The sequence below is a fragment of the Amblyraja radiata genome, chromosome 20 (genome assembly GCF_010909765.2).
Source record: "Amblyraja radiata isolate CabotCenter1 chromosome 20, sAmbRad1.1.pri, whole genome shotgun sequence".
Taxonomy (NCBI): domain Eukaryota; kingdom Metazoa; phylum Chordata; class Chondrichthyes; order Rajiformes; family Rajidae; genus Amblyraja; species Amblyraja radiata.
This window is the reverse complement of record NC_045975.1, coordinates 11,686,600-11,713,051: the sequence shown is the minus strand read 5'-3', so window position 1 is coordinate 11,713,051 and position 26,452 is coordinate 11,686,600. Positions and strand designations below refer to the sequence as shown.

Sequence of the window (26,452 nt, the reverse complement as noted above, 5' to 3'; positions counted from 1 at the left end):
TAGATGGTAGCTCAGGACTGCTCTCTAGTTGTTGGTAGGATGGTTCAGTTGCCTGATTACAACTGTGAAGGAATTGGCCCTGAATCTGGAGGTGTGTGTTTTCATACAATGATGGGAGAGGGGAGAAGAGGGAGTGACCGGGGGTGCGACTCGTCCATGATTATGCTGCTGGCCTTGTCAAGGCAGCTTGAGGTTCAAATGGAGTCAATGGAAGGGAGGTTGGTTTGTGTGATGGTCTGGGCTGCAATTTCTCTGCAATTTCATGCGGTCTTGGATGGAGCTGTTCCCAAACCGTGCTGTGATGCATCCCGATAAAATGCTTTCCATGGAGCAACTGTAGGTGTTACTTTAGTTAATGCCCCTGTCCCACTTAGGAAACCTGAACGGAAACCTCCGGAGACTTTGCGCCCCACCCAAGGTTTCCGTGCGGTTTCCGGAGGTTGCAGGTGGTTGCCAGAGGTTGCAGGTAGTGGAAGCAGGTAGGGAGACTGACAAAAACCTCCGGGAACCTCCGGGAACCGCACGGAAACCTTGGGTGGGGCGCAAAGTCTCCAGAGGTTTCCGTTCAGGTTTCCTAAGTGGGACAGGGGCATTAGAGATACAGCGTGGAAACAGGCCCTTCGGCCCACCCCGATTCCATGCTGACCAGCAATCCCCGCACATTAACATTACCCTCCACACACTAGGGACATTTTTTTACATTTATCAAGCCAATTAACCTACAAACCTGTACGTCTTTGAAGGTGGGAGGAAACCGACGATCTCAGGGAAAACCCACGCGATCACGGGAAGAAAGTACAAACTCCGTACAGACAGCACCCGTAGTCGGGTTTGAACCTGGGTCTCTGTGCAGCAACTCTACCACTGTGCCACCACTGCATTGGTGTGAATCTTTTGTGGAATTGGATGGGGTGAATGGCCTGCCAGCGAGGTGCGGGGAGTGAGACGCGGGGAGCGCTGGGGCCGGCGGGATGGCACCTCTACTCACGGCATTCAGGCAGCATGCACTTCTCCACCTGCTCCAGCTCCTCGTTGCAGGTGCCCACCTCGGCCGGGGTCTTCAGCATTCTCCGCCGCGCCCGCATGCCGATGCCGCAGGTCACGCTGCAGTCAGTCCAGTCCGACCACAGAGTCAGCATGCACGGGATGGTCTCTGAAACGCAACGCAGCACAACCATCGCCAACGATGCATCACCCCCACCAAAGCGCAGGTCAAAGATAGGCACAGAATGCTGGAGTAACTCAGCTGGGACGGGCAGCATCTCTGGATGGAAGGAATTCCCTCTCTCCAGAGATGCTGCCCGTTCCACTGAGTTGCTCCAGCATTTTGTCTCTACCCTCGGTGTAAACCAGTGTCTGCAGTTCCTTCCTGCACGAAGTGTAGGTCAAGTCAGGTTGAGTTTATTGTTTGAGGGAATCAGGGGATGAGGAGTAACTTGTGCAAGTCTGGTCACCTCTTCTTGGGAAGGGTGTCAAGGGGGCAGAGGAGGTTTACTGGAATGATGAGAAGCAAGGAACTGAAAATAGATTACACTGAAAATAGACACAAAAAGATAGAGTTACTCAGTGGGTCAGGCAGCATCTCTGGAGAAAACAAATAGATTAGATTAGATTAGATTGTGAGTATACTGTACTATACTGTAAATATACTGTATACTGTGACTATACTGTAAATGAAAGATATGTAGATAGCAACAAAGATCAAGGAAAGATAGCCAATTTTATATCTACCATTCCTTGGTCATCATTATTTTTGCATATCTTTCATTCATTTGTTTTATGTTCCTTCCATATATCTCGTTTCTTCTATAACGTCACCTATTTCTTTTCTCGAGAGAGAGAGGCTGCCTGACCCGCTGAGTTACTCCAGCATTTTGTGTCTATTTACCAGAATGATGCCTGGATTTGAGGTATTAGCGACTGGGAGAGAGAGTGTGGACAGACTGGAATAGTTTTCTACGGAACAAAGGAGCTTGTGGGGAGACCTGATGGAAACTTGTGAAAGGCATGGATAGGGTCGACAGGCAGAGCCAATTTCCCAGGGTGGAAATATCAAAGACTCGAATGCATAGCTTTAAGGTGAGATGAGCAAAGTTTAATCAGATGTGTTTGGCAAGTGTTCTTTGCACAGAGAACAGCGAGTGCCAGGATGGTGACAGTGTTAGATGTGAAGGTGGCATTTAAGAGACTTTAGGATAAGAACATGGACATGCAGGGAATGGGGAGACAGTGATTTAGTGCAGGTAGATATAGGTTGGGCTTTGCATAATGTACAGTACATATATTGTGTGCTGAAGGGCCTGTTCTCTTGCTGTGCTGTTCTTTGTTGTTCTATAATAAGATATTGAGATCTATAGATAAGGTTTATTCCCGTGGAGGGTTATTGAAAACATACCATTGGAGACAATGGACTGCTTTTATGCCAAACCCATTTCAGATTAGTTAGGGTGTCAGGGGTTATGGGGAGAAGGCAGGAGAACAGGGTTGAGAGCGAGAGATGGATCAGCCATGATTGAATGGTGGAGTAGACTGAATGGGCCGAATGGCCTAATTCTGCTCCTATAACTTATGAACGAGAAGACATCGGTAAGAGGATCTAAATGAGATCTGAAGGCTATGGTTTTTCCGGAGAGTGTGGTTGATATCTGGAACGGTGGTGGAACCAGGTGCAATGATTACATTTAAAGGGCGTTTAGACTCAAATAGGCATGGCATAAAAAGATACAGTGTTGATGTGGGCAAATAGCATTATGTAGGTGGGCAAAGTAACCAACATGAAGATGGTGGACCATATACTGTCTGGCTGTAAGTACTCAGTTTAGTTTATGAAATGTGCAGGAAGGAACTGCAGGTGCTGGTTTAAACCAAAGTTAGGCACGAGGAGCTGGAGTAACAGCGAGACGGGCAGTATCTCTGGAGAGAAGGAATGGGTGACGTTTTGGATCGAGACCCTTCTAAGTGTCTCAACCCAAAACGTCACCCATTCCTTCTCTCCAGAGATGCTGCCTGTCTCGCTGTGTTACTCCAACTTTTTGTGTCTATCAGTGTAGTTTAGTTAAGTTTAGAGATACAGCGCGGAAACAGGCCCTTCGGCCCACCAAGTCCACGTCGAACAGCGATCCCCGCACACTAACACTATCCTACACTCACTGGGGATATTTTTTACAAATATACCAAGCCAATTCACCTACAAACCTGCGCATCTTTGGACTGCGGGAGGAGACCAGACCTCCTGGAGAAAATCCGCGCAGGTCATGGGGAGATTGTACAAACTCCCCACAGGCAAGCACCCGTAATCAGGATCGAACCTGTGTCTCTGGCGCTGTGGGGCAGCAACTCTACCGCTGTGCCACCGTGCCACTGTAGTGCCCGTGAGCAAGATCCCAGCCTCGATCCCCGGGCAAGCATTGATACTTACGGCAATCCGGCATCCCGCATTCCTCCAGTTGGACCGTGTCCACTTTGCACATGGAGCCATCCGAGGGGTGCATCTTGACCACCCTGTGCCGGCTCTTGCTGCCCAAGCCACAGCTGGCACTGCACTCATCCCACTCCCCCCACTCCGTCACAAAGCACGTGTTGGATGCTGTTGCCCAGGGAGGAAGAGAAACATCGGTCAGCGATCCAGCAAGGGATGTCGTGCCCGGCAACAATTAGTTTTGTTTATCATCACGTGTACCGAGGTACAGTGAAAAACTCTCCGTCGCGTGCTAATCAGTCAGCGGAAATGCAATGCATGACTACAATCGAGCCGTCCACAGTGTACAGATACATGGTAAAGGGTATAACATAAAGTCCATTAAAGTCCAATTAAATATAGTCCGAGGGTCTTTAGTGAGGTAGATGGTAGGTCAGTTCCCCTCTCTAGTTGTTGAAAGAATGGTTCAGTTGCCTGATGATAGTTGGGAAGAAACTGCCCCTGAATTCTCTGCCTCAGAGGGCGGTGGAGGCAGGTTCTCTGGATGCTTTCAATCGAGAGCTAGATAGGGCTCTTAAAAATAGCAGAGTCAGGGGATATGGGGAGAAGGCAGGAACGGGGTACTGATTGGGGATGATCAGCCATGATCACATTGAATGGCGGTGCTGGCTCGAAGGGCCGAATGGCCTACTCCTGCACCTATTGTCTATTGAATCTGGCGGTGTGTGTTTTCACACTTCTGTACCTCTTGCCTGATGGGAGAGGGGAGAAGATGGGAGAGGGAGTGACCGAGGTGAGACACATCCTTGATTATCCCGGTGGCCTTGCCGAGGCAGCGTGAAGTGTAAATTGAGTCGTTGGGAGGGAGGTTGGTTTGTGTGATTGTAATTCTGGGATTGTAATTCAGATGCAGTGTTCCATATCCCAGGGCTCAGACCCATCCTCTCTCCCTTCAACACCAAACTCCCTGGAATATCATTCATCTCCACCCATGTTTCTGGCAGTACAGCTGGTATGTGGAACACTGAACAGTACAGCACATGAACAGGCCCTTCGGCCCACAATGTCTGTGTTGAACATGATGCCAAGTTAAACGAATCTCCTCTGTCTGTATGGACATCCATATCTCTCCATTCCCTGCATATCCCTCCGTCTATCCAAAAGCCTCTTAAACGTCACTATAGTATCTGCCTCTGTCACCACCCTCTGGCAGTGCGTTCCAGGCACCCAGCTCCCTTTGCCCCGCATATCTTAGTTTAGGTTAGTTTAATTTAGAGATACAGCACAGAAACAGGCCCTTCAGCCCACCGGGTCCATGCTGGCCAGCGATCCCTGCACACTAACACTATCCTACACACACTAGGGTTAGGGAGAGGATGTTTCCACTCGTGGGAGAGTCCAGGTCCAGAGGCCATAGCCTCAGAATAAAAGGACACCCCTTTCAAAAGGAGATGAGGAGGGATTTCTTTAGTCAGAGGGTGGTGAATCTGTGGAATTCACTGCAACAGTCAATGGACATTTTCAAGGCAGAGATTGACAGATTAGTACGGGTGTCAGGGGTTATGGGGAGAAGGTTGGCGAATGGGGTTGGGAGGGAAAGATAGATCAGCCACGATTGAATGGCAGAGTAGACCTGATGGGCCGAATGGCCTAATTCTGCTCCTAGAACGTATGGAGCGCCGCACTCAAGGTGTGAGCGCCCAACTGTGCTGGGACATCGAGGGGGGTCTGTGGTCTACTTCCAGCCCACCATCCCCCTTTCCCCTTCAATGCACCTACAGCATTCGTCGTTGACGACGCACTTCTCATTCCCCTGAGTGGGGAGGGTGCAGACCGAGCCGTCCTCCGGGTACTTCTGGATGTATCGCTCCCTCGATCGCATTCCCATTCCACAGGACCTGCTGCAGGGGGACCAGCTGATCCACTCCGACATCATGCACGTCGTAGTATCTGGGAAGCGCAGAGAACACGTCAGGACAAGGAGATACGCAGGTGGTTGTAAATAAGAGATGCCGGTTTAAACCAGAGAAAACAATCCAAGTCTGTCCACCCTCTCCCAGTAGCTAACACCTCTAATCCAGGCATCATTCTGGTAAATAAACTCAAAAAGGCTGGATGGAGCAACTCAGCGGGTCAGGCACCATCTCTGGAGACAAGGAATAGGTGACGTTTCGGGTCGTGATCCTTCTTCAGACCCTTAAATGTTAGCCGTTTAGTAGGTATTATGTAGGTAGTTTAAATGAGAGACTCTCTCTAACTTCTACAGGTGCACAGTAGAGAGCATGCTGACCGGTTGCTGACCGGCAACTTGAGCGCCCCGGAGATGAAAAGACTACAAAAAGTAGTAAACACTGCCCAGTCCATCTTCGGCTCTGACCTTCCTACCATCTAGGGGATTTATCGCAGTCGCTGCCTCAAAAAGGCTGGCAGTATCATCAAAGACCCACACCACACCATCCTGGCCACACACTCATCTCCCTGCTACCTTCAGGTAGAAGGTACAGGAGCCTGAAGACTGCAACAACCAGGTTCAGGAATAGCTACTTCCCCACAGCCATCAGGCTATTAAACCTGGCTCGGACAAAACTCTGATTATTAATAACCCATTATCTGTTATTTGCACTTTATCAGTTTATTTATTCATGTGTGTATATATTTATATCATGGTATATGGACACACTGATCTGTTTTGTAGTAAATGCCTACTATGTTCTGTGTGCTGAAGCAAAGCAAGAATTTCATTGTCCTATACAGGGACACATGACAATAAACTCACTTGAACTTGATGTTAGTTGTTTAATAGTGTAAAACAAGCGGCATGGTGGTGCAGCGGGTAGAACTGCTGCCTCACAGCGCCAGAGACACGGGTTCCATCTTTATCTCGGGTGCTGTCTGTGTGGGGTTCGGGTTTAATTTGAGTTCAGTTTATTGTCACGTGTAACCGAGGTACAGTGAAAAGCTTTTGTCGGGTGGTAACCAGTCAGCGGAAAGACAATACATGATTACAATCGATATAATTTGCACGTTCTCCACGTGACCGCCTGGGTTCCCTCCAATTTCCTCCCAATCCTCAAAGCCCCGCAGCATTGCTGGTTCGTTGGCCCCTGTAAATTGCCCCCCAGTGTGTCTAGTCAGTCGATGTGAAAGTGGGATAGAACTGGTGTGAACGGGTAAACGATGGTCAGCATGGGACTCGGTGGGCCGAAGGGCCTGTTCCCATCTTGTATCTTTCAATCAATTGATAAGTGACCTAAGCCACGTTGCAAGATAAAAAAAAAATGATTACCCCACCAATTTGTGTCTATTTGAATGGAATGAAGAGAAAGGTTGAATAAGTTAGGTCTTTATTCGTTGGAGCGCAGAAGGTTAAGGGGGGACTTGATAGAGGTCTTTAAAATGATGAGAGGGATAGACAGAGTTGACGTGGATCAGCTTTTCCCATTGAGAGTAGGGAAGATTCAAACAAGAGGACATGACTTCAGAATTAAGGGACAGAGGTTTAGGGGTAACATGAGGGGGAACTTCTTTACTCAGAGAGTGGTAACTGTGTGGAATGAGCTTCCAGTGGAAGTGGTGAAGGCAGGTTCGATTTTATCATTTAAAAATAAATTGGATAGGTATATGGATGGGAAAGGAATGGAGGGTTATGGTCTGAGTGCAGGTAGATGGGACTAGGGGAAAACAAGTGTTCGGCACGGACTTGTAGGGCCGAGATGGCCTGTTTCCGTGCTGTAATTGTTATATGGTTATTGTTATAATGTTGGCCTTCAAGAGGTATGGAACGAAAAAGTGGGGATATTGTGCTTTCTCTTTACAATGCACAGATGAGACGACACATCAAGAGTCAGAGTGGTTCAATGTCATATGTACCGACAATGGAAGCATGAGATTCTTACTTGCTGCAGCTCAACAGGCCCGTATACACAATAACACAAAGATACATTTCGCAGGATTAAAAATACAATAAATTAAAAACAGGCAGGTGGGACTAATTCAGATGGGGGCATGTTGGTCGGTTTGGGCAAGTTGGGCCGAAGGGCCTATTTCCCTGCTGTATGTCTCTGTGACTCCGAAGATAGACACAAAAAGCTGGAGTCATTCAGCGGGGCAGACTGCATCTCTGGAGAAAAGGAATAGGTGATGTTTCGGGTTGAGACCCTTCTTCAGACTCTTATGCCTCTATGGTAGACAAAAGTGCTGGAGAAACTCAGCGGGTGCAGCAGCATCTATGGAGCGAAGGAAATAGGCAACGTTTCGGCCCAAAACGTTGCCTATTTCCTTCGCTCCATAGATGCTGCTGCACCCCCTGAGTTTCTCCAGCACTTTTGTCTACCTTCGATTTTCCAGCATCTGCAGTTCCTTCTTCAGACTCTTATGCCTTGTTATGCTGGGTAAAGCAGTCCACATAATTGGCACCCCTTCTACCTTACTTTACCAAACAAGTTTCTTCCTGAATAAGCTTGCAAGAACTTTCGCCTGAATTTATCTTTGTACTTTCTTCATTTAATTGCGATGCTTCGGGAAGTAAAGTGCTTTACTTTTAGCTCCAAATGAGCGGCAAGAGATTGGATTTCTTTAATCTAATTCCTGCTGTGATTTAAATTCCAGCAGAGCTCTCTCGTTTATTCAGTTCCCTTGAAAGTGGAAACATGTACTACTAATTCTATTGTCACAAGAATAAAGCTATTTGAAAAGTTGGTTGACTTTGGTTTCGAGATTCAGCACGGAAACCGGCCCTTCACACCTTCAGGCCATCGATCACCCGTTCACACAAGTTCTATGTTATCCCATTGTATCCACATTCATCCTTCGCACTAGGGGGTAATTTTGCAGAGGCCAATTAACCTGCAAACCTGCACTTCTTTAGGATGTGGGAGGAAACCGGAGCACCCGGAGGAAACCCACACGGTGACGGGGAGAACGTGAAAACTCCAGACAGACAGCATCGGAGGACATCTGTTCGATAAACTTTTTGTAACTTGGTCGGTGCCCAGACACTTGGTGCCTCTTGTACTTGTATTGTATTGTATTCAAATTTATTGTCATTGTCTCAGTTAGAGACAACGAAATGAATTTCCCTTACAGGCAGTATCATTAAAATAAAAATAAATAAATAATAATAAATAATAAAACATATTAAAAATAAAATAGAATTTAAAAAAAAAGCACAAACACTGAAAGTCCACGACACAACATAACACAGTGGCACCAAAGTGAGGAAGGCACCATAGTCCAGCCAGCCTCCCCTCCGTTCTTCCCAGATGTACACTTGTACACTGCCCAAGTGAGGTCTGCGGTATGATGTTATCAGGTTGTATGTATAACAAAGCAATTGACTGTTCCTTGGTACTGTATGTGTGACTGATCCATTGAATTATCATTGAATCATTGATCAAACCCGGGCCTCTAAGGATTGAACACAGGTCTCTCAACAGGTGTTACATCTACGCTGTGTTATCGGGTGCAACAGTGTAGATAACATTCACCAGAAGAGTTCCACATTCAAAACATTGCTCCATTGTCAGTACATATGACAACTAAACACTCATGATTCTCATGACTGTTGCATTTGAGAGTCTTCATTAGTTTAGTGATAGAGCAGTGGTAGTTAGAGTGGGCAGAGCTGTTGCCTCTCATCTCTATCCTTCCAACCAAACCCTTGTTCCCCAGATCGGAAAGAAAGGCAAAGCCCTTTAAATCATGTACTTGCATTCACCCTCAACAAAGTTCATCTTTCATTCGGCCTCCATCTTAGAAAGACCATGTGCGCTCTCTGCGTCTATTGATTGTGAGGCCTTACCGTCATCAAGGCAACCTGGTCCCATGCAGGGCTCAAAGTCTTGCGTGTGTGGGCAGGGCACACTGAGATCCAGCTGTGCTTTGAGCATCCTCTGCCTCATCCGCTTCCCCTTCTCACAGGTGGACGAGCTGCAGGCTGACCACTGTGACCAGTTGGAGTAGATACAGGTTTCTGGCGTATCATCTGCAGCCAAAGGGTGAAAGAGAAACTGTTACTCACTTACAGGCACAGGAAACTGCATGTGCTGGAATCTGGTGCAAAATAAAACAAAGTGCTGGAGTAACTCAGCGGATCAGGCAGCATCTGTGGAGGGAACGGACACTTCTTCAGACCCAACCTAAAATGTTGGCTGTCTAGTCTCTCCACAGATGCTGCCTGGTCCACTGAGGTCCTCCGACACTTTGATTTTTGCTATTACTCACCTACACTGGCTAATGCCACATATTGCCAATCACCGATCAAATTCAAAGTTATCAATTTTACCTTTTCCCTTAAGCTCAGTCGGTGGGAACCTTATTCACACCATGTTTTAAATGGGTACCTCAGATTACCCTGAAATCCCCATCAACAGCCCCTTCAGTTGACAGAAGTTAAAATGACTCTCAATGATCTAGTGGAGACCACTTTTGACTTTAGAACATAGAGTTGCACAGCACAGGATCAGACCCTTCAGGCCGAACATGATCCCAAGTTAAATCATTCCCTTCTGCCTGTACATGGTCTATGGTCCTTCATCCCAGTATATTCGTGTGTCTACCTAAACACCTCTTAAACGCCACAGTCACATCTGCTTCCACTTCCACCAGTAGTTTGTGGTGGTTCTAGGTCGCCACATCCCTTGTGCAAAAATCTTGTCCTAAACATCTTCTTTATACTTTACCCAACTCTCTTTAAGTCTATGCCCTCCAGTCTTTAATATTTCCACCCTGGGGAAAAAGACTCAGAGTGTCTACCCTATCTACGCCTCTCTAGCAATCGGGAGATCTAGTAGGCCGAGCGCAAATGTTCTGGTGAAATGGTCGCCGAGTCTACGCTTGGTCTCACCGATGTACAGGAGGCCACATGAGGAACAACAAATGCAGCAGATGAGGTTAGAGGAGGTACACGTGAACCTCCGTCTCACCTGGAAGGACTGCCGGGGAGGAGGTGTGGGGACAGGTGAGGGAGGAGGTGTGGGGACAGGTGTTACATCTTCTGCGGTCGCAGGGGAAAGTACTTGAGGAGGGGGTAGTTTGGGTTTGGGTGTGAAGAGATGAGGGAACCAAGGTGTGGCAGAGGGATTGGTCTTTGTAAAAGGTAGAAAAAGGTGTGGATGGGAAGATAGAAACAGAGAAACATGGAAAAATAAGTGCAGGAGTAGGCCATTCGGCCCTTCGATCCAGCACTGCCATTCAATATGATCATGGCTGATCATCCACAATCAGTACCCCGTTCCTGATTTTTCCCCATATCCCTTGATTCCTTTAGCCCTAAGAGCTAAATCTAACTCTCTCTTGAAAATATCCAGTGAATTGGCCTCCATTGCCTTCTGTGGCAGAGAATTCCACAGATTCACAACTCTCTGGGTGAAGAAGTTTTTCCTCATCTCAGTCCTAAATGGCCTACCCATTATTCTTAAACAGCGACCCCTAGTTCTGGACTCCCCCAACATCAGGAACATTTTTCCTGCATCTATCCTGTCCAATCCTTTAAGAATGTTATATGTTTCGTTTAGATCCCCTCTCATCCTTCTAAATTCCAGTGAATACAAGCCCAGTCGACCCATTCTTTCATCATATGTCAGTCCAGCCATCCCGGGAATTAACCTGGTGAACCTACGCTGTACTCCCTCAATAGCAATAATGTCCTTCCTCAAATTAGGAGCCCAAAATTGCACACAATACTCCAGGTGTGGTCTCACCAGGGCCCTGTACAAATGATTATATGTGATTAGTGGTAGGTTCACGTTGGAGGTGACGGAAATGTCAGGGGGTGATGTGTTGGATGTGGATGCTGGTGGAATGAAAGGTGAGGATCGAAGGATCAGGGGAACTATCCTTGTTCCATCCGGGGGGAGGTGGAGTGAGAACAGAACTGCAGGACACAGAAGAGACATGGGTGAGGGATCCATCAATGGCATTAGGGGGTATCCTCCACTGCATTTGTACTTAAGATGGATTCTATTCCCAGCTCTAGGTCATCCGAAATGTCCACGTTCTTTGGTAACCATGGTTTCCCCCTGTTGTAATAGATGGATCCATCACCTGTGTCTTTACTGAAATTTGGAAATGTGCAAACTCCACACAGACAGCACCCGAGGTCAGGATCGAACCCAGGTCTCTGGTGCTGTAAGGCAGTGGCTCAACCAGCTGCGCCACTATGCTGCCTTAAATGGAGACCTCCTTGCCCTTTCATGGAGGTTAAATACATCGTAACGCTTTGCCTGAAGAACCACAGTGGTAGTGACCTAGTGCCCCAGCCACTACTTTCCCTTCTGTCCACATGATCAAAATCTAATTATCAGTTCATGGTCACAGTGGTGCTTGTGGGATCTGGCTGTGCGGCTTTCGCAGGCTTACCACAGGGTTAGCACGGTGGCGCAGCGGCAGAGTTGCTGCCTCACCGCGCCAGAGACCCAGGTTCAATCCTGACTACAGGTGCTGTCCGCCCAGAGTTTGCACGCTCTACCTGTGGCCAGGTGGGCTTTCTCCGAGTGCTTCGGTTTCGTCCCACACTACAAAGATGTGTAGGTTGGTAGGTTAAATGGGTTCTGTAAATTGCCCCTAGTGTGTAGGATAGAACAAGGGTATGGGGGGGTCGTTGGTCGGCGCGATGGGCCGAAGAGCCTGTTTGCACGCTGTTTCTCTCAACTAAACTAATCAGAACAGTTGCTCCATTGCAAAAGGACTTAGTCGCTGTAAATGCTTTGAAAGGCTCTCACGCAACATAAATCCCTTCTTCTTTCAAATATTTATCAACTTCCTTTTAACCTGAGATTTATTCTTTTGGTTGCTTCTCAGAATATATTCTCTGATCCTATCTCCCCAATGCTTTGATTTTACAGCTTATTCAATATTTTATATTCCTCAAGGAATTTATCAACTTTCTACTTTCTAAACTGCAGAACGAGAATCCCTCTTCATTTCCTCACAGCTCAATTCCTTTGAAATTGGGATAAGCCTGGTTAATCTCCACAGCGCAATGAGAGTGTGTGGAATGGGGATATACCTCATGCTGAAAGGTTGAATTGCCTGGGAACTATTTTCTCCAGAATGCCAAGTCAGAGATCAGTGGTTCTCAACAACCCTCACCAACTTCTACTGATGCACCGAAGAAAGCATTTTATCGGGATGCATCACTGCTTGGTTTGGGAACAGCTCCATCCTAGGCCGCAGGAAAGTGCAGTGAATTGTGGACGCAGCTCAGACCATCACACAAGCCAACCTCCCTTCCATTGACTCCATTTATACCTCACACTGCCTCAGCATTCTCCCCTCTCACATCTTCCCTCTCCCATCAGGCAAAAGATATAGAAATATAGAAGTATGAAAATGCACACTTCCAGATTCAGGGACAGTTTCTTCCCAGCTCTTAACTGGCAACTGAATCATAAGCAGAGAGCAGTCCTGAACTATTATCTACCTCATTGGTGACCATCGGACTATTGATCGGACTTTGATGGCTTTACCATGCACTAAACGTTATTCCCTGATCATGTATCTGTACACTGTGAACGGCTCGATTGTAATCATGTATTGTATTTCGCTGGCTGGTTAGCGCGCGACAAAAGCTTTTCACTGTACCTCGGTACACGAGACAATAAACGACAGATGGCACAATGGGCTAAGTGTTCGGCTGGCAACCGGAAGGTAGCTGGTTCGAATCCCGCTTGGAGTGCATACTGTCGTTGTGTCCTTGGGCAAGACACTTCACCCACCTTTGCCTGTGTGTGTCCTTGGGCAAGACACTTCACCCACCTTTGCCTGTGTGTGTGAATGTAATTATGTGAAGCACTTTGGGGTCAATGCAAGTTGACTAAAAATGTGCTATATAAATAAAGACATTTTAATTTAAACTAAACTGAACTGTGGTGGAGGGGATTGCAATGTGATGGTGGGCCACAAGGTGGCGACCGATCGTTTAGACCTCATGTTGAGAGTTTAGTTTCGAGATACAACATGGAAACAGACCCTTTTTCTATGAGACTGGGAACTGAATCACGTAGAGGAGGTATTTCTGCCACAGAGACCCACGATCGGTGAGGCACTGCTCAGGAGCTCGGACGGTGAAACCTGATGAATGACTTACTGTTCAAACCCACGTGCCACAAAGCAAAGGAGGCCATTTGACCCACCGCACCCATCCGTGCCAGCTTTTGAAGGAATTGCCCAGTTGGTCCCATTCTCCCTGCATAACCCGCACAGGCTGAATATCTTTCTTTTGGTCCCATTGAAAGTTCCTGCTGAATCTACGTTCTCCATGGGCAGCACTGGCTAAATCACAGTTACTGACAGAAGGAGCAACTGAATTCACACCTCATAGCTTCTTGAAACAAGTCCTTACGCAAAGACATTTGGACAGATATGTGGATAGGGGACAGGCTTGAGTTATAGGGAGAGGTTGGGTTGACTGTGACTTCTTTCTTTGGCACGTAGGTGGCTGAGGGGTGACTTACTTCAGGTATACATGAGGAGGATGAGGGGTGACAATAGACAATAGGTGCAGGAGCAGGCCATTTGGCCCTTCGAGCCATTCACCGCCATGGCTGATCATCCACAATCTACCCCGTTCCTGCCTTCTCCCCATATCCCCTGACTCCGCTATTTTTAAGAGCCCTATCTAGCTCTCTCTTGAAAGCATCCAGAGAACTTACCTCCACTGCCCCCTGAGGCAGAGAATTCCACAGACTCACCACTCTCTGTGAGAAAAAGTGTTTCCTCGCCTCCGTTCTAAATGGCTTACTCCTTATTCTTAAACTGTTGCCCCTCTTGGTTCTGGACTCTCCCAATATCGGGAACATGTTTCCTGCCTCTAGTGTGTCCAAGTCCTTAACAATCTTATATGTTTCAATGAGATGTCCTCTCATCCTTCTAAACTCCAGAGTGTACAAGCCCAGCTGCTCCATTCTCTCAGCATATGACAGTCCCACCATCCCGGGAATTAACCCTGCAAACCTACGCTGCACTCCCTCAATAGCAAGAATGTCCATCCTCAAATTAGGGGAACAAAACTGCACACAATACTCCAGGTGCGGTCTCACTAGGGCTCTGTACAACTGCAGGAGGACCTCTTTGCTCCTACATATCTTACAGATATATCTTATAGGGTGATCTTATAGAGGCGTACAAAATCATGAGGGGAATAGATCTGGTAGATGCACAGATTGTTTTGCCCAGAGTAGGGGAACCGACAACCAGAGGGGATTGCTTTAAGGTGAGGGGACAAAGATCTAATAGGAACCCAAGACGTAACCTTTTTTACAGAAATGGTGGTGGGTGTATGGAATGAGCTGCCGGAGGAGGTAGTTGAGGCAGGTACTATCGCAACGTTTAAGACAGCTACATGGATAGGACAGGTTTAGAGAGATATGGGCCAAACGCAGGCAGGCGGGACTAGTGTAGATGGGACATGTTGGTCGGTGTGGGCAGGTTGGGCTGGAGGGCCTGTTTTCATGCCTCTATGAAAAAATATAATTAAACAGAAATATTTGGACAGATAATGTTGATAAGAAGGGTTTAGATAGATGTGGGCAAAATGCAGATGAATGGGACTAGCCCAGTATGAGAAACTTGGTTGGCATGGGCAAGTTGGGCCAAAGGGCCTGTTTCCATGCTAAGACAAACATTCAAAGCCCCACGTTCTATGCTCACAATTACAAAAACAACAAAATGAAGGGACAGTGAATCAATTCACCAGTGGCACTCGTCTGAAGTAAACTACTTTTCAATAGAATGGAAGGTAGACAAAAATGCTGGAATAACTCAGCGGGTGAGGCAGCATCTATGAAGCGAAGGGAATAGGTGACGTTTCGGGTCGAGACCCTTCTTCTTCAATAGAATGGCATAGCTTTGCTCTGTAATGACCAGGATTCATTAAATGGACGGCAATTACCTTCATCCCTGTCCTCTTGTTTGAGATCGGACACAATGTCGTCCACGTTATCAGGCTGAATGTTACACTGCTCCCCCTGTGGAGAGATTGTTATGAACTTCACAAGAGAGGCTAAGGTCAATATAAGCAGGAAATACATCACATGCAGACGAAAAACATCCTTTTGCCAGCAAAAGCTGCTGGAAAAATTAGACTCTGGCTTGTGCAATTTAAGTAGACTTTCACTGAATCATTGAAAGAAACAGCATTGAAACAGGCCCTTCGGCCCACCGAGTCCATGCCAACTGTCGATCACCTGCTCTCTCTAGTCAATGTTATCCCAATTTCTCATTCGCTCCCTACGCACTGGGTGTAATTTGCAGAGACCACTTAACATACAAACCCTGCACGTTTTTGGGATGTGGGAGGAACCCACGTGGTCACAGGGAGAACATGCAAACTCCACACAGAGGGCATGCAAGATCAGGATAGAACCCGGGTCTCTGGCGCTGTGAGACAGCAGCTCTACCACTTTTCCAAATAAGTAAATGTTGTAGTAATTGAGGTGCAGCAACACACCATTCTGAGTAATATTTTCCCGATACCATGAGTAATACTAACAATTTACAGTGGCACAGCTCCAGTGATCCGGGTTTGAGTCTGACCTCTGGTGCAGTCTTTGAGATGTTTGCATGTTCTGCCAATTTGTCGCTGGGCACAACAGTTTCCCATCACATCCCAAATAGAAACATAGAAAATAGGTGCAGGAGTAGGCCATTTGGCCCTTCGAGCCGGCACCGCCATTCAATATGATCGTGGCTGATCATCCAACTCAGTATCCTGTACCTGCCTTCTCTCCATACCCCCTGGTCCCTTTAGCCACAAGGGCCACATCTAACTCCCTCTTAAATATAGCCAATGAACTGGCCTCAACTACCTTCTGTGGCAGAGAATTCCAGAGATTCACCACTCTCTGTGTGAAAAATGTTTTTCTCATCTTGGTCCTAAAAGATTTCCCCCTTATCCTTAAACTGTGACCCCTTGTTCTGGACTTCCCCAACATCGGGACCAATCTTCCTGCATCTAGCCTGTCCAACCCCTTATTAATGGTTGGTTATAAGACCATTGCAAATCACTCCATTCTAGGTGAGTGGTTGAATCTGGGGAGATTAGATTGGAGTGTGAAATGATTAAAGTAGGCTTGGTTTTGGTTTTGTTTTTTCAGTTTTTTAGTTTTAGAGACACAGTGCAGAAGCTGGCCCTTCGGCCCACTGAGATTGTGCCGACCAGCGATTACTCTATCCTACACACACTCGGGGTTAATCTACAATTATACCAAGGCAATTAACCTACTACCCTGTACGTCTTTGGAGTGTGGGAGGACTCCGCAGCACCCGGGGAAAACCCACGTGGTCACGGGGAGAACGTGCAAACTCAGTGGGCCGAAGGGGACAACGTACAGACGGCACCCGTGATCAGGATGGAACCCGGGTCTCTGGCCCTGTAAGGCAGCTACTCTACCGCTGGGCCACCGCGCTGCCCCGCTTGGTGTTGGAATAGACTCAGTGTGATGAAGGACCTGTTATCGGTGGGTAGGTGTGGAGAAAGTCAGCAGCTTCAAATTCCCGGATGTTAACAAAGGGCAGCACAGCGGTAGAGTTGCTGCCTCACAGACGCCGGTTCGATCCTGACTACGGGCGCTTGTCCGCACGGAGTTTGTACGTTCTCCCCGTGACATGTGTGGGTTTTCTCCGGGATCTCCAGTTTCCCCACGCACTCCAAAGGCGAACTGCTTTGGAAAACTAAAACGAAAGGCCAGCCAACTCTACCGCTGCGCCACCTTGCCGCCTGTTTTAGAAAACGCAGACAATTTTAGAAAATTTTATGTGTAAATGATGTATACATTATTTTCAAGATGTTTAAGAAGGAACTGCAGATGCTGGAAAAATCGAAGGAAGACAAAAATGCTGGAGAAACTCAGCGGGTGAGGCAGCACCTATGGAGCGAAGGAATAGGTGACGTTTCGGGTCGAGGCCCGAAACGTCACCTATTCCTTCGCTCCATAGATGCTGCCTCACCCGCTGAGTTTCTTCAGCATTTTTGTCTACCTTCTATACATTTTTTTCTGTGTGTTGTCCGGGTCCATACTCCTGCGAGCAAGATTTGCACTGCGCCTGTACTTCACTGCACTTGTGTACATGACTATAAACTTGACTGAGTTTACATTTCCACGTTACCTTTCTTGCAATTCTTTCAATCACAACTCGAGCCACAGGTATAATTGGGCCACCCTCAGGGTCGTAGAAGGGACTCTTCAGATGATCCAAACTGGTTAGCGGCCGTATCCTTTCTTGAGGTTCTGCCTCCTGGTTGGGGGACTGGGGACAAAGGAAATATTAGTTCACAGTACGACACAAATGCGTGTGGTAATAATGAAGGCAACGTAAAAATCTCTCAACAACTCTTTGCATTCTCCACATCAGGTGAGACTCACGAGACATCTCTCTCCCACAAAAATGAAGGCTGTGAGTTTAGTCTTGGGAGACAGCGTGGAAACAGGCCCTTCGGCCCACCAAATCCGCGCCGACCATCGATCGCCCGTACACTATTTCTTTCTTACGCAATTTACAGAGAACCATGAACCCGACAAACCTTTTTGGAAAGTGGGATGAAACCGGAGCACCCGGTGAAAACCCACGAGGTCGCAGGGCGAACATGCAGAGTCAGTACAGGCAACACCCGTGGTCAGGATCGAACCTGGGTCTCTGCCGCCGTAAGGCAGCAAGGCTTCCGCTGCGCCACCGTGCCGCCCAGATCATACTTCAGCACAAACACCTACAACATTGCCATTCCCAGTGCAATAACGAGGGATACCCAGCAATATTAGAGCTGCCTGCTTATGAATGAGGAAATTAACCAAGATCGGTGTGTCCTTGTGGACGGATCATTTCACACAGATAAGCAGGTTTCCCTAATGTCCGAGACAAACGGTGACACAAGGAATTGCAGATGCTGGTTTACAAAAATAAAACAAAAAAATGCTGGAGTAACTCAGCGGGTCTGGCTGCATCTCTGGAGATCTATGGAAAGGCGATGTATTGGGTCAGGACCCTTCTTCAGACTCAAGAAGGGTTGAAATGTTGTCTACCTGTGTTCTCCAGAGATACTCAACTATCCTACCTAAAACCAGAGAGCAGTCCTGAGCTACTACTGTATATACCTCATTGGAGACCCTTGGGCTATCTTTTATCGGACCTTACCAGACTTTATCTTGCACTAAACTTTATTCGCTTTATCATGTATCTGTACGGCTCGATTGTAATCATGAATTGTCTTTCCGCTGACTGGTTAGCACGCAACAAAAGCTTTTCACTGTATTTCAGTATGCGTGACCATAAACTAAACTCTAACCCAAACTCAGACAGCACCCGCCGTCAGGATTGAACCCGGGTCTCTGGAGCAATAAGGCAGCAACTCTACCGCTGCGCCACTGTGATGCCCTCTTGTTTGGGTTCTTGTTTGAACTTGATAATATTATATGGGAGCTTGTTCGTATGCATGAGTGTCCTTCATTTTGTCACTAAGGGAGGGCCTGTGTAGAGGGGGAATGGTAGGGTACATGCCCTGATTGTGTTTTACTCGGGGAGGTTATCTCAGTTCAAGGGACATGGTCCAGAACGAGTGGCGATTAGTAAAATGGAGACTTAATGTAATGACATTGACTTGAATTACACCACAACAGCTGGTGAAGTGAAATACAGTTATATAAATCTGAATTAAAGTAGGGTGGGTAATTTTAGCCATGAAACTGCTGGATTAACATCAATAGTCCATCTAGTTTGCTAACATTTGCCAGGGAAAGGAAATCTACCATCTGTAACATAAGCACATATAGGTCCAAGGCCCCAGCAGTATCATTGAATCTGAGTGGCCCTCTGAACGGATACCACAAGCCATTCAGTTCAAGGGAGGTCTGGAATGTGGTAATAATTAATGACAACCCACATAGCCTCCCTGGCCACTCCTTCTTCTCCTAACAGGCAAAAAGTATAGAAGTGTGAAAACGCACACCTCCAGATTCAGGGACAGTTTCTTCCCAGCTGTTATCAGGCAACTGAATCATCCTGCCACAACCAGAGAGCAGTGCTGAACTACTATCTACTTCATTGGTGACCCTCGGACTACCTTTGATGAGACTTTGCTGGCTTTACCTTGCACTAAACGTTATTCCCTTATCATGTATCTATACACTGTGAATGGCTCGATTGTAAACATGTATTGTCTTTCGCTGACTGGTTAGCTTTTCACTGTACCTCGGTTCAAGTGACAATAAACTAAACTGAGAACTGATAACATGAATGAATAAAAAGTACAAACTAATTGTTTTATTCATACACTAGATTCAGAATGTATTGCCTCAATTATGATCTCGATGCATTGGGCCGAAGGGGCCTGTTTCCGCGCTGTATCTCTAAACTAAACTAAAGTAGACACGAGTTCAAACCCGACCATGACAACTGGGGAAATTAAATTCAAGTAATTGTATAAACTCTGGAAAAAAATATCCAAAAACAGGAATGGGTGAGCTTAAAATGACAGCGCAGAAACAGGCCCTTCGGCCCAACTCTTCTCTGCCAGCCAAGATGCCTCCTCTGAGCCAGTCCAACTTGACCCGAATCCCTCTAAATGCTCCGGTTTCCTCCCACATCCCAAAGTTTTGTTGGTAGATTAATTTCCCCGATAAATTTCCCCAACTGCATAACTGGAGAAACAGGGGTGAGTTAATATGAGCATGAAAAATAATATTTCACTGGGAATTAAATTAAGGAATGGGACTAAAGGGCTTGCTGTGAGAGCTAACAAAGGCTTGATGGGCCGCATGGCCTCCTTCTCTGCTTAAGGAAGATATAGAATGTGAAAACATAATGGGCAAAAAATGCTGGAGAAACTCAGCAGGTGAGGCAGCATCTATGGAGAGAAGGAATAGGCGACATTTCGGGTCGAGACCCTTCTTCAGACATTCCTTATTCCTTCTCTCCATAGATGTTGCCTCACTCGTTGAGTTTCTCCAGCATTTTTGTCTGCCTTCGATTTTTCCAGCATCTGCAGTTCTTTCTTAAACACATAATGGGCAGAAGTAGGTTTGAAGCAGAATTAGATTGGAGATTGTTCCTATCATTAGTTTAGTTTAGTTTAGACATACAGCGTGAAAACAGGCCCTTCAGCCCACCGAGTCCACACCGAACAGCGACCCCTGCACATCAACACTATCCCATGCACTGGGGACAATTTACATTTATACCAAGCCAATTAGTCCACAAACCTGTACGTGTTTGGAGTGTGGGAGGAAACCGAAGATCTCGAAGAAAACCCACGCAGGTCACGGTGAGAATGTACAAACTCTATGCAGACAGCACCCGCCGTCAGGATTGAACCCGGGTCTCTGGCGCTATAAGGCAGCAACTCTACCGCTGCATCACCGTGCCGCTCTCTGGTATCTTGAACTATCTCGGATAGTTACTTTGGAGAGCTCATCTTGGATGCAGATGCAAGGAGAATTTGCTTTCTAAATATAGTTTGCGTCAATATTTAATGCGGCAGTCAGATCCTTAACCATGGCCGCTGGCATCATAACTCTTCTTCAAAGTATTCTTCTTTTCAAGAGTGTTTAATTGTTATATACCAGCTACGGTACAATGTAATTCTTATTTGATGCAGCTTAAGCGAGCCCCTGAATGCAATAACACAAAATAAATATATAATGATCAATCATTAAAAAATTTAATAATTGTTCATTAGGTAACCATGATGGTGTAAAACAGAAGTCTATAGTTCAATCAAAGTTGACTCGTATTCACTCAGATGGATATATGGAATAAGCAGCCAGAGAAGGTAGTTGAGGCAGGTTAAAAGACACTTAGACAGGTGCATGGTGACTTTTACTTAGGTTTGGATATACGACATAGAAACAGGCTGAAGAAGGGTGTCGACCTGAAACATCGCCCATTCCTTCTCTCCAGAGATGCTGCCTCACCTGCTGAGATACTCCAGCATTTTGTGTCTACCTTCGATTTAAACCTGAATCTGCAGTTCTTTCTTACACATAGAAACAGGCCCTTTGGCCAACCGAGCCCACAGCAACTATCGGTCGTTCACACTAGTTTAGCCTTTACTTTAGACCCTTAGAGTTTAGAGATACAGCACGGAAGCAGGCCCTTTGGCCAACCGAGTCTGCGCCGACCAGCGATCACTCTGTACACCCGCTATTCTGCACACTGGGGACAATTTACAATTTTACCCAAGCCAATTAACCTACAAAACCTGTATGTCTTTTGAGTGTGGGGTTAAATGGTTGATACAGTGTGTATGAGGCAGTGTTTCCTAGAGATCTCTCACTCATCTGAAGACCTGGAACACCACTAGGGTTATTTCCACTTGTCAGAACAATCTTCTATTCCAGTGGACTCTATTTGTTTGACCCTGAGAGATTCAGTTTCAGCTCAAGAAAAACCATCAAAGGAAATTGTAGCAAGAACAAGTCGCATTTATGCCACTTCACATTGTTAAATTGTTGATTATTTAAAAAAAGTAGATATGTTGCAAAACGTACCTGAAGGTCGCTGAAAATCTGTCCCAGCCCGTGTGCGCGATTTTGGCGCCGTTTAGAGGGGGGCGGGTTTAAAACGCGATTTTCCCTAGGCAGTTCAAATCGAGGTTTTTCAGCCTAGTTAATTATTAACGAAAAATCGCTGGAAGATTCCCTCGCCTGAGCTATTATTAGTTTTAAGGGCTTTATTTAATTGTTATAGTAGGTTAAAAATTAACCTCTAAACCCGCGACCGCCGACAACGGGCCAGATCTCATACAGGGGAAAACGGAAGGTAGGCTGTTTATTTTTATGTTAAAAAGGGCTTCTTAAGATCCCTTTATACAAAGTTTAATGTTGCGAGTAGCTAATTTGGGGCCCATTAAATCCCGCAGTATTTTTCTGGGCATTTGAGGGCACAAATCTACCGCAATGTGAACGTTCTAAACCAGCGCGTTCACAGGATCCCACTGGAAAGCTGATTTAAATGGTCATTAATTTACAGCAATTGAACACTAAATTCCTTCCATTTGTCTGAAGAAGGGTTTCGGCCCGAAACGTCGCCTATTTCCTTCGCTCCATAGATGCTGCTGCACCCGCTGAGTTTCCCCAGCAATTTTGTGTACCTTCGATATTCCAGCATCTGCAGTTCCCTTTTGAACACTAAATTCCTTCCATTTGGCCTATAAATTAATGTAAATAAGATTTAAAAATCATGTTTTATTGTGAATTATTTGTGAATATTATTTGGACACTTAGGCTATTTAAAAATGTTAATCATTTATTAAGAAATGGATAGATGTTTAGATCTAGTAATTGAAGTTTGGAATTAGCTACAATTGGGTAACTAACTAATTATATGCTTTAATTTCAGGTCATCCAAGTAAGATTATTTTATATTTGTTTCAGAATGCTTCAATCTATGATAACTGAAAATTTCATTCAGTTCTCTTAATTTTTAAGAAAGTTATGGGCTTTTGACTGTCCACGATCACAGCTTTTTTGTTATGTCCATAGAAAATCAATAGGGAACAAGATGCTAATTTCCGAGTATGAAAATGGCCATAACTTTTTAAATACTTGAGATATGAAAGTGAATTAGGTGTCAAATTAAACTTGTTTTTATGCTTTATCTGATGGGATAAATTGCAGACTTGATTTTTTTAATCTCAAAAATTTGTAACATTGCTAAAAAAAGGATGAAAATAAAAAAACCCAGTGAGAATAGCGTGTAACAGGCTTGGAGGGAATGTGGAGAGGATGTTTCCACTAGGGGGAGAGTCTATGATCAGAGGCCATAGCCTCAGAATAAAAGGACGTACCTGAGTTGGATGATCAGCCATGATCATATTGAATGGCGGTGCAGGCTCGAAGGGCCGAATGGCCTACTCCTGCACCTATTTTCTATGTTTTTATGTTTATAGAGGAGGTGAGGAGGGATTTCTTTAGTCAGATAACTGTGAACCTGTGAAATCCATTGCCACTGGCGGCTATGGAGGCCACGTCAAATGATATTATTAAGGTGGTTCTTGACTAGTAAGGGTGTCAAGGGTTATGGGGAGATGGCAGGAGAATGGGGTTGAGAAGAAAAGATAGATTAGCCATGTTTGAATGGTGGAGTGGACTCGATGGGTCAAATGGCCTAATTCTGCTCCAATGATTTATGAACTTTTGCAAGGGCAGTATGAGATTAAGAAGGAGGTGTTGCGGCTCTTGAAGAGCATTAAAGTGGATAAATCACCGGGATCTGATGGGATGGGATCTATCCATGGTTATTGAGAGAGGCAAGAGAGGGGATTGCAGATCTTCTCTGGCTACTGGCGAGACCCCAGAGGACTGGAGCGTAGCTAATATCGTTCCTTTATTTCAAAAGGGAAGTAGAGAAAATCCAGGGAAAATGTAGGCTGGCGACCCTCACGTCAGTGGTAGGAAAGCTATTGGTGAGGATTCTTCGGGACAGGATTTACCCCCTCTGGAAGAGGATGGGTTAAACTGGGACAGTCCGCTGGCTTTGTACGCGGCTGGTCGTGTCTGACTAACTTGATGGAATCTTTTGAGGAGGTGGCGAAGTAGATCCATCCAGCCCGGGTGAAACTCATCCTCCACGGGATTACAAGAACACGGGAAGACTCTTGATCTGGTTTTACTTTGAGGAATCTACGCAACAGACCCTTCAAGCCAAAATATCCAGCCTGTGTACTGTTGCCCAGAACCAAGTTAGTCCAGATGGTGTTGGATCAAGGCTTATATCCAAAGCCAAAATTCCTCCCTATAAATTCCAAGCCTCATGACACAAAGGCCAAGATTCCATTGGGCTTTTCAATTGGGACCAGTCCACTAACTTGGAAATTTGCATGCATGGTCACCCATTACTTTCCTGCAAAGAAAATATGATGTTCTTCCTTCACTGCACATAACCTCACGTTTTGCCCGTCCAACTGTTGCCACTTTGCTCACTGACCTTAAATCTGGGAGGACTTCTTGCTCATCCCAGAACATAGAACAGTACCAGCACAGGACGCGGCCCTTCGGCCCACAATGTTGTGCTGTACATTATGCCAAGTTAAACTAATTTAGAGAGAAATTAGAGATACAGCACGGAAACTGGCCCACTGAGTCCACGCGATCGGCGATCACCTCGTACACACGCACTATCCGACGCACTAGGGAAAATGTACGATTTTCCGAAGCCAATTAACCTATAAACCTGCACATGTTTGGAGTGTGGGAGGATACCGGAGCATTTGGATAAAAATCCATGCAGGTCATAGGGAGAACGTGCAAACTCCGCACAGACAGCACCAGTGGTCAGGATCAGGATCGAACCCGGGTCTCTGGCGCTGTGATGCAGCAACTCCACCACTGTGCCACTCAGCCACCTTTTAATTTAATCCAGGCAGCATTCTGGTAAAAATGTGTAAGAAAGAACTGCAGATGCTGGTTTAGACACAAAATGCTGGAGTAACTCACCGGGTGAGGTAGCATCTCTGGAGAGAAGGAATGGATGGCGTTTCAGGTCGAGACTCTTCTTCAGTTCATTGGCTATATTTAAGAGGGAGTTAGATGTGGCCCTTGTGGCTAAAGGGATCAGGGCGTATGGAGAGAAGGCAGGTACAGGAGACTGGGTTGGATGATCAGCCATGATCATATTGAATGGCGGTGCAGGCTCGAAGGGCCGAATGGCCTACTCCTGCACCTATTTTCTATGTTTCAGACTGAAGAAGGGTCTTGACCCGAAACGTCACCCATTCCTTCTCTCCAGAGATGCTACCTCACCCACTCCAGCATTTTGTGTCTATCCAGCACTCTGGTAGGCCTCTCCTGCACCCTCTCCAAAGTCTCCGCACTCTTTCTGTGATGGGGCGAGCACAACAGCAAGTGAACGACGGGGAAACCAAGCAAACGCTTACCATGTAGGTGACTCCGCTGTCGGTGCCCGCGTCCCAGGGGATGAGGTCTTGGATCAGCTTCTGCACCCAGCCGCAATCCTTGGTGCAGAGGTTCTCGGCCGGGAGGCCCACGTTCCAGTCTGGGCTGGGACCCATCATGGTCAGGAAGGACATGAGGTGTCTGGTGCGGTCGACGGAGAACTCTGCCGATGGGGCTGCCCGCCTGGGTGGAACACAAAGTAGGGTTATGGAGAAGGGGACGTGCCCACTGCAATATTCACCTACCTTTAGAGAGGACATGAGGAGGGGCTTCTTTCATCAGAGGGCGGTGAGTTGGTGCCCACGAGTGGAAAGATTCCAGCCACGCTCACTTCTCATGGCCACCATCGAAGCCTGAAGTCCCACGCCACCAGGTTCAGGAACAGCTGGTTTTCCGTGGCACGGAAAACCAGCTGTTCCTGAACCTGGAGGCGTGGGACTTCCGGCTTCGATGGTGGCCATGAGAAGTGAGTGTGGCTCAAATGTTTCCACTTGTGGGAGAGCCTAGAACCAGAGGCCCTAGCCTCAGAATGGAAGGATGTACCTTTAGAAAGGAGATGAGGAGGAATATCTTTTGCCAGAAGGTGGTGAGTGTGACATGCACTGCCACTGATGGCTGTGGGAGCCAAGTCAATGGATATTTTTAAGGCGGAGATTGAGATTCTTGATTAGAGCGGGTGTCAGGGGTTATGGGGAGAAGGCAGGAGAATGGGGTTGAGAGGGAACGATAGATCAGCCATGATTGAATGGCGGAGTAGACTTGATGGGCCGAATGGCCTAATTCCGCTCCTAGAATCTATGGACTTATGGACAACACATATGTGAGCTGTGTGACTCCTCACTTTATTTTGTCAATCATTAGAACACATAACATTGAACAGTACAGAATAGGAACAAATCATTCGGCCCACAACGTCTGTGCCAACTGCAAGGTCAAGATCAACTCATCCACCTGCACGTATTCAATGTCCCTCCATTCCCTGCATATCTTCAGAGGGTGGCGGGTGCCTAAAATGCACTGCCATGGGTGGTGGTAGTGGTGGCAGATAGGATAGTGGCATTTAAGAGGCTTTCAGACAGGCACATGAATATGCAGGGAATAGAATAATATGGATCATGTGCAGTCAAAGGAGATTAGTTTAACTCAGCAT

At 46.5% G+C, this 26,452-nt stretch overlaps 1 protein-coding gene across 1 annotated transcript in view; it reads right to left on the bottom strand.

The window, feature by feature from the left end:
• Positions 1-26,452, bottom strand: part of spon1 (spondin 1) — a 201,415-nt gene that overhangs the window by 3,661 nt on the left and 171,302 nt on the right. The window contains 7 exon segments of the mRNA XM_033038808.1: positions 989-1,153; positions 3,419-3,586; positions 5,198-5,368; positions 9,219-9,401; positions 15,309-15,384; positions 17,525-17,665; positions 25,284-25,485. Of these exon segments, the coding sequence (XP_032894699.1) occupies positions 989-1,153; positions 3,419-3,586; positions 5,198-5,368; positions 9,219-9,401; positions 15,309-15,384; positions 17,525-17,665; positions 25,284-25,485 (1,106 nt within the window).